General features: G+C 41.8%; 1 protein-coding gene across 3 annotated transcripts in view; it reads right to left on the reverse strand.

Annotated features, from left to right (window-relative positions):
- PARP4 (poly(ADP-ribose) polymerase family member 4) overlaps positions 1-14,314 on the reverse strand; it is a 1,988,214-nt gene that overhangs the window by 1,813,729 nt on the left and 160,171 nt on the right. For all 3 annotated transcript variants that reach the window (XM_086935217.1, XM_086935220.1, XM_086935219.1), the window contains exon 4: positions 4,730-4,934. In XM_086935217.1, the coding sequence (XP_086791343.1) occupies positions 4,730-4,934 (205 nt within the window). The remainder of the gene's footprint in view (positions 1-4,729; positions 4,935-14,314) is intronic.

A 14,314-nucleotide genomic window follows, 5' to 3' on the forward strand; every position in this document is an offset into this window, starting at 1 on the left:
ACCGAAAAGGGTACGTTTTTTGGAAAGTTTCATGAAGATTCGCTCAGCAGCGCCAAAGTTATTGACAAAACAAGAAATGAAACTTTGGTCCTAACTATAACTACCAACTCTGGACAGCCATAGGTAATACATATATATAGACATGCAAATACATACATCACTGGTGCGCCCCACTGGGTAGTTATAGTTAGGATCGCGTTTCCATAGGAAGGTTTTTTTGTTGCTAATAACTACCTTTTGACTAATAACAAGGAAAGTTGTGGGGTGATCTGTCAAGCGGGGTCCAGGAATAAGGGCGGGTCCAAAAAAGGCATGTTTATCAATTATTTTTCAACAGAAATTTTAGACACAGCTACAGCCCAAATCAGATTACATCAAATTTGCCAGAGAGCTAGACCTTCGTCCAGAACTAGTGATTTTTGTGTGATGGTATAAATCTGTTAAGTTATTTCTGAAGAAATTAAAGTATAAAAAATGTAATACATCATGCCGCGGAGGATCCGCAGAGCCGACAGATCTCAACCAGGAAGTGGTGGCAGGCATGTTAGGACTCAGGCCTATAACGGCTCAGGGAGAGGAGGGCCATGCGGCCTGTCTCCCTTTTTATTTATATTTTGGCCTCTCAGATGAGGGTCCGCGGGGCCTAATTAGACTCAGGGAGGGGGACTGCGTGCCCCTTCTCTTTATCAATTACTCAAACTCAGTGGATGGGGTCGTCGGGGTGTAATAAGGCTTGGGAGAGGAGGCCAGTGTTGCCCGCCCCTTTAAAATCAGGTAAGGCTCCGGGCTTGGGGTCCCCAAAGGCCTAATAAGGATTGTGGCGGGGGGAGGGGGTGGAGTGGGGTTGGGGGTCTCCACATTGCAGCGCCAGCCCAACAACGTGCAGGCCTAATGATGAAGCATGCCACATTTTGCTTGGTGAAGGCACTTACTTCTCCAAGCTAAAGCCCCTGGTAATCAGAAATGTTCCAGGCCTCTAATTAGACACCCGGAAACGAGATTTTGGAACAGTATACCCTTTTGCTAATATTGTATGAATTAGAAGACTGCATACCGGACAGTCCAATTCTCCTTGTCCTTCCACTGTCGAGAGTGCTATTATTGTACCAAGCATTAAAATATGGACCCTATCTAACTGCTAACACTAAAGAACTGGGAAACGGGGAAACAAGAAAAGTGCAGAATGTTGTAAAAGTGACAAACTGATCAGATCAGGAAGCCATACAACCAAAAGGAAAGTTGATTGGGAACTTATCCACACTTGTTTGTGGGTTTAAATACTCCCTCTCCCCAGGCCGCCCTGAATATCAATAAAGTTATGTGTCAGGGCTGATGACATTGAAATTCCATTTATAATATCCTTAGGAAGAGTGTTGAAGTGTACAAGAAAAGTCATTTAGAATGTGAACATGAGTTGATGATGCTCCTCTACTGGGTCAAAAACAGCCATTGGGAGGGCCTCAACTTAACAAAGGATTGCATGAGATAAATACCAGCACAATTTAACAACTTGAGAAATAATAACAGCAGATTAGAGGTTACCCAACAGTTTGCTGGGTCTGAGTAGCCCATGATAGCTTCTCCAGAAGCAGTGTTAGTTACAACTGCCAGTTTAGAATTTTCATGATAAAATATCTGGACAAGCAAAAGTGTTGCAACAACCAAAGATGAGCTGGAGCCAGGGAATCTGGTCCCTCCACACATGCTATGTTAAAACAATAGTATTCACATTCACAGGATATTAGAGGCTAGTTGCACATTGACCTGGATTGACCATTTTGTTGTACCTTTTCCACTTTTCATCAAGACAGCCTCCACCCATACCCTCCCTTCTACGAAAAATGTCCTCTCTAGTTGTTGAGTCTTTCTTTACTGCTGGTTTAGATGCTCTTCCTTGTGGTCCTAATCAATTTCCCACAGAATGTGCCCATAGCCGATAACTCATAGCTCTTCTCAGCTCTTGTTTCTCGACCTAAATCTACTGCCTGCCCTCTCATCCCTCCACCTCCTGGTACTTCTCTGAGCTCACACTGGCTAAGTGCCAATCATAACCATTTTGAGTGAAGTTGGTGCCAAAGTTATTCTTCTGAGGACCGTTTTCAATACAAGTGTTCTCTCAATTCTTGTAAGAAAAACATCAAGGAGGCTCACTCCTCTGACTACTGATCAAAACTGAGGAGCCTAGGAACTCAGGTGAAGAATGTATCCAAAACTGTTTGTGAACACACCCTAACATCATGCAAGCAACTCTCTATTACCCATTCCCTCAATTTCTGGTAATCCCTCTCTGATTTTTTCGACATGAAAATCATTTCTATGGCTAACAATAGTGACACCCTCCCAATATCTTTAAAATTCAGACTAAATCCTCTCCTTCGCCTCTATCCTCTCTGATTTACCTTTTCTTTCTTCTGAATCTATTTCCAACTTCTCCCAGCTATTAAATCTGCCTTTCATATTGATCCTTGTACCCCTTCTACTCTTCCCAAAGCCACATCTCTTCTATCAGTCCTACTTTCTTGGCTCTCTATATTTCCATTGATTCTGCCATCATTCCATTTGCCTGGTAATCTGCAATAATGGTTCCCCTTTTAAGAAAGCTCTCTGCTGATTCTGCAATTGTTAGCAAATATTGTGCTATTCCTATGTTGCTCAAACCTGCTAAAATGCTGGAAAACACATCAAGTGACAACTCTCCTTACCAAGAGTCTTACCTATGGCTTTACTTCTTGCAATCAGATTTTCTACATATCCACACTACAGAATCTGCGCTGCTCCCATGATCACTGACCAAGGGGATTCTGCTACCCTGATTCTTGGACTTGTTTGCAGCTTTTGAAACTATCTCATCCTCTGCTTATGTCTCGTCTTACTCAGCGTGGCATCTGTGACCAAGCTTTGGAATGGTTCTCTTCATATCTTTCCTCTCTCACTCAGGCAGCTTACCCCTACACTTTTCAGTTGAACTTTAAAACTTGTCTGTGGCATTTCACAAGGTTCCTGGTTGAGCACTAACTTGTTAAACATATAGGTTTCTTATCATGCCTAATGGCCTCAAATTTGCTCTGAACAAAAATGATAACCAGATTTTGCTCATACTTGATGCCAATCCTCAAGAGGGTCAATCCAGTCCCCAAGCTTGTCTCTCTGAAGTTTTATTCCAGTTGAAAACTAACAGGTTAAAGCTCAACTGAGACACAACTAAGGTACTTCTCCTCACTCTGGTCTTCACCCTGGTGACCCTATTGTTATTTGGCCAACTCTTACTCCTTCCAATTCAGTCTGTAATATAGAGGTCACTTTTAACTCAGATCTCACCTTTGCCCTATAGATTTTCAAAGTTTTCCAAGAACTGCTTCTTTTACATCAGACTTAACAAAAGTATGTTCTTACTTCCTTTTGAGTTTAGAAAAACTAAGGTATAATACAATATCCTATCTCCTGGATGGCAGCAACCCTTTCTGTTACAGTCTTCGTAACTATTTCCTTTATCAATAACATATGGTGCACAAGTTGGTAGTTTGTTTCATTTATATCCTTCCTCGTCATGTTTTCACTGCTTAACTTGCAAACTCTATTGGCTTTCTATTGCTATGTTGGCTTTGTTTACGGTGCTCTACTTTTGCTACCATGCTTACTACTCTTATGGACCACTTTATCTTCAAAAACGGATCAACCACTATATTCCCTCAATCTCTATCTGGCTGTTATTCCTAACTAACGTTATTCTAGAATGCAAGGTTGCTCCTTCTCCCATATGGCTCTAAAACAGTGAAATCATCTTAAGTAGTTTCTCCATAAACAAGATAACTTTCTTGTTTTTCGTAAGTCTCTCAAAGCACTTCTTTTTCCCCGCTAACTCCCCTTCTTCTTCCATTTGTTCTGTAAACCTAGCAACAGGATAGTCATGCCAGGTAGTAGTGCGCTTTACAAAACAATATTCAAACCAATTTATTTGTTAGTGGACTCCACATTTATGTTAAAATCCTTTGTGTAACTGTAATTAGGAATGTCTAATAGTGAAGATACAATAGCAAACACAAATAAAAATATACCTAAAAGTACAATTTTGCAGGATTAGGCATCTCCCCAACCAGATAGACATGCAATCAGCATTTTGGGAAATTCTTACCTTCTTGACCCAGACTACAAGTAATATTAAACTACCAGACAATATAAATAAAAGATATAGAAATTGAGAGCCTATTTTATTCCCCAAAAAAATGTGGATCGTTTTGTGACTGGTGGTAGTGACAAGGATGATACAAAGAATGGCCTTATGTAGATTGTGGCAGAAGGGATACTCGTCAAAATGTGATGGATATCCCATCCACTGTATTACAACTGCCATAGGCTATAAAACACCTATAATACGGGGGACAGGATATCTGACACGTTTGTGACAAATTATCCCATTCATCAAACTCAAAATAAAGCACCATGTGCAAAAACGGCCCTATTTTCTAATTATTGCTGCATTTACCAATCTAAAAAATCAAATATAACAGTACACAAGACCAAGACATATTCTCTGAAGAAAGTTAAAGAAAAAGATCACATTTTGCTCACTGATGTTTCACAAAATAACCAAAAACGTGCAGCCCTATGCTTGTTTTCTCTCAATACCTACGTCTAGATTTGCAAAATCCATTACGTCTCAATTAATTAAAAGCGAAGTTTAGAAAACTGCTATATCTAATATATATTCTGATAATTAGGATACTCTTACCTTGGGTAGTGGTCTTGTTCTTGGTGGCTGTGGATACAGATACGGTATCCAGCTTTTCAGAAAGAACTTCTCCACAGGAGCCAGTCATCTTATTTGCTAAATTCATGATGAAATCAACGCCTACAATGGGGATGCGATTCTTCTTGATGTTTTGTAGGTGACGTGCAGGTAATACATCCTCATTTTCTGCAATTACGTGAGTACACTACAGCAAAGATACAGGATATAATGATAGAATGGCATTACAGTAGTCCAATCTGCCCCTACATAAGCCATCTAGCCTTGTTCAGACATACTGCAGTAAAAGAGCTTTGCTCACCTAAAACAACATACAATGCATGCCTTAACTTTTTATGTTTGCAAAAAAAGAATTCTGACCCTCAAGCTCATCATGAAAGAAGTAAAACATCTCACAGAACACACGCCATACTAGCTAATAAACTGAACATTTCTGGCAGCTCAAGACTTTCCACGAGTGAGAACTTGCGTCTTGGAAACCCCAAAACGTTGAACTTCTAAAGGCCTAAAGCAATCCTTTTATGGCTCTTCCACTACCACCTGGAACTCTATCTCACTCTACATTTAACCCCATTAGTGAAGGCGTCGCCGCCGGCTGAAACACGCACAATCCTCGGTGCATCTATCGGTCAACAATGGGGAGGGCATAAAGGAAGCCTCCGATGCTCAGACTTTTTTCTTTTTTTTATGTGGAATCACTTTGTCCATGCGGTGCACTGACATCACAAATTCCCCACCAGAGCAAAGAGGAGCAGTAGGTGAGTGTTCTCTCCACTGCAGTGGGGTATTTAGGTCGAAAACAGCCTCCTCAGGGTTGAGGGAGACATCCTTGGAAAGTTGATTGTCCCCTTTCCAAGGATGTCTTCCTCAACCAGTTTCCAGCTAGTGGATCAAGATCAATCTGCGATCCACAAACAGGAAACCACTAGACACCAAGGACTCTCTGTTTGATTATGATTATGATTATGATTATGTTAAGCATTAGCAGAAGACATCTTGTATTTAGAGACTATCTTGTCCGTTTACGGAATCCATTTGGTATTCCTGTAGGCCATTTTTTTTGCCATGTGTTCTGTCCTACCTTCCTGTTAACTGCTCTTGAAATCTGCCTAGAGACAAGATATATTTATCCTCTTCTGCTTTGCACATGCTCAGTTGAGCATGCAGCTGTCTCAAATTTGTAACAGTCAATATGTGTCCACCAGAATTAGCTAACTATCAGACCTTCCCACTTGTTGCTAGCACACTCTCTGTATGACCTTATATGTATTTGAAACCAACACTCTGTGTCTTGTACCGCCTTCAATTCATTCACATTTCACTTCATGTGGGTATAAAAGGACCAAGCTCCTTCTAGTCAGTGTGCTACCTCATACTATACCGAAGGGTGTTGTGTGAATGTAGTTCCACCTCATGAGGTTTAATAAACTCTGTCTTTTCTATTCCAGTTTCTGTGCCAACTTCTTATTTTTGGTCTAAGGACTCTAAGCAGAGAAGGGCGATCCCTTGCACTAGTAGGCCTGGCTGAGGCTTGCTACCACAGGGGAGGGGAGGAGGGGCTGGCCCCCATTGAGAAATCGGCCCAGAGCAAATAAAACATTTTGGGTGTATGTTGCCCCGTGATTAACCCCACCAGGGTAAAACAAAATGGCGACCAAAATATTGTTTATTGTGTCTGGATATTAGTGGAGGAGTCATTGCGTTGGTCGGCGTTTGCCGACCTTTACGATATATATATATATCAATATATATATATATAAATATCACAACAAAAAACGGAGTACCATTGAGCGCTCAGCTTGAATTATCACAAAAACTCAAACAGAGGAGAAAACAGCAGAGGCAAAGGACAAGAGCAAGTGGGATACAAAAAAGCTCAAACCAAGAGGAAATATCTATGGATGATGAACAGGTAAACCAAACCATAGTTAACTTATCAATGAAAGAGATAAGTGATAAGGATAAAAGAACATTATGTTTAGGTTTGTCCTTTTGCCCCACTACACCCATGAGTTTTGCCGACAACAAAATTGACATCTTCAGATTCTGTAGGAAATTGAAGCTGAAGAAATGGCACAAATTGAAACCTACAAAAAACAAATCTCAAACCTCTACCAATAGAGGAATCCACAGTGACGAACTGATTATAGGGGATATCGATGCCATGATGGCATTGGATGTATTGGGAAAGGAGAATGATGACCGAAATGAAAACTCTGAAGCACGACGCATCCTAGATGTGATGGAAATAAGGCAAGATCTATCGGCCTGTACTGACTTCTGCATGAAATCCACTTTCATGCCTAAGATGAACCATGACAACATCGACACTTTTCAGGATGTTGTGGGGAATTAATTATTGGAACTGAGAAGTAAGAATTGGCCTAAAAAAATGAAAAAGTTCAAACACAATCTGACCTTGGCGCAAAAAACCGCAATGGGTGAATTAGCAGCAGATGAAAGTGTGCTAATCAGACCCGCCGACAAAGGCGGTGACATTGTAATTTTACCAAGAGAACTTTATATAAAAGAAGCCAATCGACAATTAGGATGTAACAAGACATACAAAAGATCCAATAGAACTGAATACAATCTCAGTATCAATGAGATATGGGATAAGTTAGGCGAATGGAAGGATAGAGGACTTATTGAGTGGGAGGAGTACTGTTTCCTCAAAAGAGATCATCCTATTGTGCCCATTTTATACCTACTACCCAAGATCCACAAATGTAGAATAGATCCCCCTGGAAGACCGATAATTTCATCTAATGGAAGCATATTGGAAAACGTTTCCCGGTATGTGGATCATTTCTTGAGAGACTTTGTGATCGCGTTACCCTCATATGTAAGGGATACTAAAGACTTCCTAGACAAATTGAAGAACTTAACATGGGATAATGATTGTCTTTTAATTACAATGGACGTGAATTCCCTTTATACGTCGATAGAACATCAACAAGGAACGGAAGCATGTGCTAGATTTTTAAAGAAAAGGAAACTCTGTTTTTTGGATCATACAACCATGATCCTTGACATGATGATGCATTGTTTGACTAACAATTTTTTCCTTTTCAATGATGAAATCTTTGTACAGTTGCATGGCACTGCAATGGGAACGTGTTTTGCCGCGAGTTTTGCCAATTTGTTTATGAGGGCATGGGAAAATGATATACAAAACGACATCAGATTGATTGAGGACCTACCAAGGGTGAAGGTTTGGCTAGGTTATATAGACGACATTTTTGTCGTCTGGAAAGGCACGAAAGATCAAGCCTTAGACTTCATAACCAAACTGAATAACAATAGTCTCAATATCTCTATGACCTGTAATGTAAGTGATAAGGAGGTTGATTACCCGGACACCAAAGTACAGATTAGAGAAAACAGCATATACACGGTTTTGTACCGCAAAAGTACGGCAGGCAATAGCCTCAGTCCTACATGGACTGAATAGCCACCCGGAAAATCTGAAATGAAGCATTCCATATGGTGAGCTACTCCGAGCCAAAAGGAACTGTAGCTCTGAAACTGACTATCTCTTGGAAGAAAAAATCATGTCCAAATGATTTGAAGCCCGAGGATACCTTAAGTGGGTTATCAAGAGAGCGAGTGACAAGGTCAAACAGATCAAACGTGAAACCTTACTGAACAACATTGAATCCCAACGTTGGGATGATAGCGAAGAAACTGAGACTCGCATCATCTTGAATTACAATGGAAACTCTGATATGATCCGTAAGATTCTTGTCAAAAACTGGAACATAGTGAAGGGGGACCCCATCATAGGATCTGGTTTACCGGAAAGACCGAGTATCACATGCAGACGAGGGAAGAATCTTAAAGATCTGCTAGTGCATAACGACATAAGCAGTATGAATGTAAAAAGAGGTATTGACCTATGTGGATTCTATCCATGTGGGCACTGTAAAGCCTGTAACAACAGCCACATGGTAAAAGAATATTGGTGTCCGAGCTCCAATAAGATGATGGAAATCAAACAATTTTTCACGTGTACAAGCATGTTTGTAATCTACGTACAGGTGTGTCCCTGTGACCTCAAATACGTAGGGAGTACGAAGCATATGGCCAAAAAGAGAATTTTAGAACATCTGAGAGCCATAAACAAAAACGACAAACAGTACCCCGTAGCCCGTCATTTTGAGAGTCATCATTTCTCTGATCCCACTAAATTGTCCTATTTTATTGTAGAACAGGTGACACTGGGTCCCAGGGATGGGAATCGTATCTTAAAATTAGACAACGAGAATCCAAGTATATTATCAATCTATTTACACGCTACCCGAAGGGACATAATATGGACGAAGAAATGGTTAGACATTTACATGTAGAATAGACTGTAATGGTTCTATATTGCTGTATAAACAATGTATTTATGATGAGATAACCCCTACTCCATATATTCTTCTGTCTATCTCTCTCGCTCTCTCATAGGAAGGAAGGGAGGGACCTTGCCGCAGGCCTGTGACAAGAGACATCCTAATCCTTTCTCCATGATTCATCTCTGATCTTCCATAAGATGTAATGTACATTTTTATGATTTTAACTGGAGCACTGTGTATATTTGCACGATTGGACTTTGTGTTTTGGATTACATGAGGTTAATGAGGTGTTGTTATGATATGGACCTTTTTAGGAGATGGACTTTCTTTGTTATGATATTTATTTAGACACATAACTTACATCAGATAGCAACGGGAGAATGCTATTCAGCGATGTTGAGCGATGAATCAATATTATAAACACACTAAATAGCGATTACACCATAACATATTCAACCCACTAGGACTTGAACATACACAGTTTGACTTGGCATCCAATAGCTGCCAGTCGCTCAAGTAGTGACTCGCTATGGGTCACTTGTGAACTGATATTTCTGGACTTGGCACTAATCTGCCACTAGTCTGTTGAGCTGTGATTTAACACTTAAAATACAAGCCTTGATTCTGTCCCAATACATCTTTACACGCTATGCACAGCATGTTCCTGAGGCTGCACAGATCTTGATTTACAGTGGTATTCATGTGCAGCCTGTATTTCTAACTACCGGTACCAGAATGCACCCCGGTGGTTTGTGCCGATATCGACCCGAACAAACATGCACTATTAAACTGATTATTAACTGCGCCTTAGAATGAGGGTACAAATATCGATTTATGTGTCATGGTTATACAATTTGGAGTTATTTTTTAATCTGAATGTATTTTGGTCGTGACAAATGTTTACTTTTCACTGTTGTGTTACTTAAACATGGCCGACACGCGAACAGTCCACTTTCTATGTTTTCTGATTACCGGGAAATGTTTGTGTCCATAAGGCACGATAATCTTCAACAGAACTTTGTGTGAAGAAGTGCTTTGGAAGTGCGAAAAGCGTTGCAAAGGTTTATGAGTGTAATAAACCTCTTTTCTTTGGCATAGAACCTGGACTTTTGTGGTAATTCAAGCTGAGCGCTCGATGGTACTCCGTTTTTGTTGTGATATTTATTCCGGCTGCTCCGCCGGATTCGAGCCACCTTTTGAGACGCGAGGGATTGCTGGAAGGAGTCATTCATTGGAACATATATATATATATATATATATATATATATACACACACACTACTGGCGGTCGCCAGTAGGTAGTTATAGTTAGGACCTAGTTTCCATAGGAAATCCACAACATTCTATTTGGAATAACTTTGGCGCCGGTGGACGAATCTTCGTGAATTTCTCAGATAACATGGCCCGCTCCGCTCCGCCCCTTCCCTGAAAGTTTTGGGGGGGATTTGTGAAGCAGGGGCTGAGAAAAAAGGGGGGTCCCAAAACGTGTTTTCCCCATGTTATTTCCCATAGGACGATTAGACACGGCTACAGCCCGAACGGCTGAATGTAATTACATGAAATTTGGCAAAATGGTAGTCTGATTCGCAGATCGCCCTTTTGTTTAAATGGTGTAAATACCTCCAGTAGTTGTTGAGAAAAATCGAATTTGAAAAAATATATATATCTATTAGCGCGCACCGTGTGCGCATCGGGTGTGTGCGAGCGGAATTCTGATTTGCTGTTAGACGTCTGTGAACATTCTATTCGGAAGTAACCAGGAAGAGTTGGCCGCCATTTTGTCAGTGTGAGGCTGAAAAGAGGGCAAAATAAAAGTGAAGAACATGAAAAGGGGGCAGGTTAGAGAGTCCCTTACCCCCTAGGCTTTCTCAGGGGGACCCTGAAGGATCCCGAAGGCCAAAAGAATTTTTTTTTTTTTTTTTTAAATCGCGAGGTGCGCGCACGGTGCTTGCACCCGTCAGCCGCCATTTTGTGTAGTTTCAGAAGAGAGTGAAAAATGAAAGTGGAGAACATGAAAAGGGAGCAGGGTAGATTCTCTCTGACCCCCTAGGCCTTCTCAGGGGGTCCCTGAAGGACCCAGAAGGCCAAAAATGGCGAGGTACGCACACAGTGCGCGCACCGTGGAAAAAAAACAACAAAAAAAGACAGTTAAATAAGTTTGAGAGTTACTCCCTCTCAGTCACTTGCTCTGCCTCTCTTTCTCTCTCACTCTCTTTCTCTCCCTCAACTTTCCGGTCTTTCTCTTTCTGTTTCCTTCACTCCTACTTTATCCCTCAGTCCCCTTTCCTCTCTCTTAATCTCCTTCCTTCTCTCTCATTTCCTTCCCTCACCCTCATACACATTCCCTAAGTTTCACTGCCCTTCACTCACCGTCACTACCCTTCCCCACTCCACTTTCTCCTGTCTGTATTTTTCACCCTTTCACTTTCCCATTCCCTTTTTCCTCACTCCCCCTCGCTCTCCTTCTCTTACTCCCCTTTTCTAAGGTCCTCCAACCCCTCACTCCACTTCTCACTCCCTCACTTCCCATCTCTCACTTTCCATTACCCCCCTTCCCTCACCCTCATACCCCTTCCCTCACCATCAGTCAACTTCTCTTACCTTCACTCCCTTCACTCTGCTCTACTTTTCCCTTTTCATCTCTTACCCCCTTCTCTGTCTCTGTTCCATGCTCCCGTTTTCTCACTCCTCCTCTCTCACTTTTCTTTCCTTACTGCCCTTCCCTTACTCTTTCTCTCCACCCACCTCACTCCCCTACCCTTAGTCCCCTTGTTTCAGTCACTCTTTGACTCCCCTTTCCTCACTCACCATACTACCCTTTCCTCACTCATTCCATCAATCCTTTCCTCCTTTTCACTCTGTCATTTCAGTCATTCATTTATACACTACACATTCATTCAAAAAAAGTATGACACAGTATATAAAAGATATAGCTCTTCTTTGAGAAGTGAGGTTGGTTCTGAAAATAACTTTTTTCAGTTTTTAAACAATTTTATAATTTTTTTTCTTTTTTGAATTTTTATATTTTTGTGTTTTTTGTACAAAAAAAAACAGGAAACAAAAAACTGCTCAACAGGAACAAAGTAAATCAAATTAACCCCTTCCAGGCTCATGACGAGCTGGGCTCGTCATGGCGTAGCCTCCTCGCACGCTGATGCCGAGCCCAGCTCGTCATGAATAATGGGATTATGAAAATCTGAGCATGCGAGCAGAATTCCGCTCGCACGCATGTGGTTAATAAAAATTACTTTCTGGAGCATTGGTGCTGCCTAATCCAGTTTTCGATCAGATTGAGACTCTGCTCTCAATAACAAAGTATTTCATAGCACAAATTGCATCTCATATGGACTTTGCTCAAAAGAGGGCGGACATCTAATGCAGATGTTGAAGGAGATGCTGATGGTGCTCCGGATGAAGTACTGGGAAGAGCAGGTGGAACTTGCGTTGCGAGAGCTCTTGTTGCAGCCTGTGCATATTGGTGAGGGTGTTTATTTTTAACATGACGCAACATAGTATGTATACTAAAAGAATATTTTTTTGGTGGGTTCCCCTTGATAGCACAGTGTGACAGAGAGTACAAGAATAACGTTAGAGGTTTGTCCATCGAACGGGGTAAGGCGCCTCAAATGGCGCGCGGTTGCCCTTGACGATGGGCTGGCGCAACATTTAGGGGCCTTGATTGAAGAGACAGTATCCAGGCTGGACTCCTCCACTTTAGCCCCGTCTGAGGTTCTTGGCCTCTTTTGTAACACCGTCGAAGCCCTGGGAAGCCTACTCACTAAACCAAGTAGGGATTCTTATGATAGGGTGGCCCAGAAATCCGGGGTGGTTTACTAAAAAGTGTCGGATGATAAAAACTGCCCTGGTGAAGGCTGTTAAGCTAAAAGATCCCGCGTTGATTCGGTCCACCAGGAAGAACTACAGACTTGCCATCAGGGAAGCTAGGAGGCATTGGGACGACAAGTTCTGGTGCGACCTAAAGGCTGCTAGTGCAAGGAGGGATGCTGGAGGTTTCTGGAACGTGGTAAGTACCAGGAACAGGCCAGATTGTACTCTTATCACATGTAACATCACCGAGCAAGCATGGTACGATCATTTTTCATCTCTTTACTCTACCCACCCTGCAGAAAGGTTGGGACCGACATCATCCCCTGTTTTGGGCTTTTGTGACACAAGTGACCCGTTATCCTTCTCATCGAGGTGGAAGCACCTAATGTCCCTTCCCCAGAGCATCCCTACGCTCCCATTGTTGCTGGATATGGGTTGTCGTTCAATAGGTGACCAGGCCAAATTGCGCCCGCTTTTATTGTGGGCTCGACTATGGAGAGTTCCCGAACTCGCTAGCTATGCAGAAGGGCTAATGGAGAGATTGTCAATGCCCGGGTGGTCTAAAATTGGGTGGCTTACCAATGTTAAATCACTGCTTGAAAACTTGGGTCTTGAAGATGCTTGGGTATCCAGGAGCGCTCCCCCCAAACAAGTTCTTTAATCCATGTATTGGCAATGGGTAGCTAGCAAACTAGACTCAAACCCCAAGCTCAGCAGGACATCCATTGAGTTACTCAGGATCAAGGATGTCCCCCTATACGAACCCTTTATGGACTTGATTTCCAAATCCCTCGACCGTGCATTGTATTTTAATTTTAGGTTGGGCTTACTTCCTCTGAGAGAATTGACTGCCCGCTGGAACATTCCTGCACAAACTTCTCCTTTTTGTATATTTTGTTCCCTTAGAGTGGAGTCAGTGGCTCACTTTTTATTCGAATGCCCGGCCTACAACTCTCCTAGGTCTTTGTGGCTTAAACCCGTATGCAGGGAGCTGGGTACCAGACACCACATTGTCGCATCGCGAATTTTGAGGTCGGACACCCGGCCACTGTATGTTTGTGGTATGGCCAAATACCTGGGCTGGGCCTGGTCAATCAGATGTAAAAGGCTAAAATGTATTGTTTAATTGCGGTCATGTATTGGACCTTCTTATCTAACTTATTGGAAAGTGTATCTTTTTATCTGATAGTTATTGCATTTTAAGTAACATGGTTTTATTGTATTGTTTTTATGTAATGCTTTTATGATACTTTTACTATCGAAATAAAGCTGATTGACTTGACTACAAGTTACTTTGGGTGCATTCACCTTTTTTTGCCCCTCAGGAAAGCTGAAGAACTTCCAAATAAATGAGTCCTGCTTCTTCTTGGAAGGTGGCTGTTGTTGTGCCATGTCCACAT

The sequence above is a fragment of the Lissotriton vulgaris genome, chromosome 8 (assembly GCF_964263255.1).
Source record: "Lissotriton vulgaris chromosome 8, aLisVul1.2, whole genome shotgun sequence".
NCBI classification, from domain to species: domain Eukaryota; kingdom Metazoa; phylum Chordata; class Amphibia; order Caudata; family Salamandridae; genus Lissotriton; species Lissotriton vulgaris.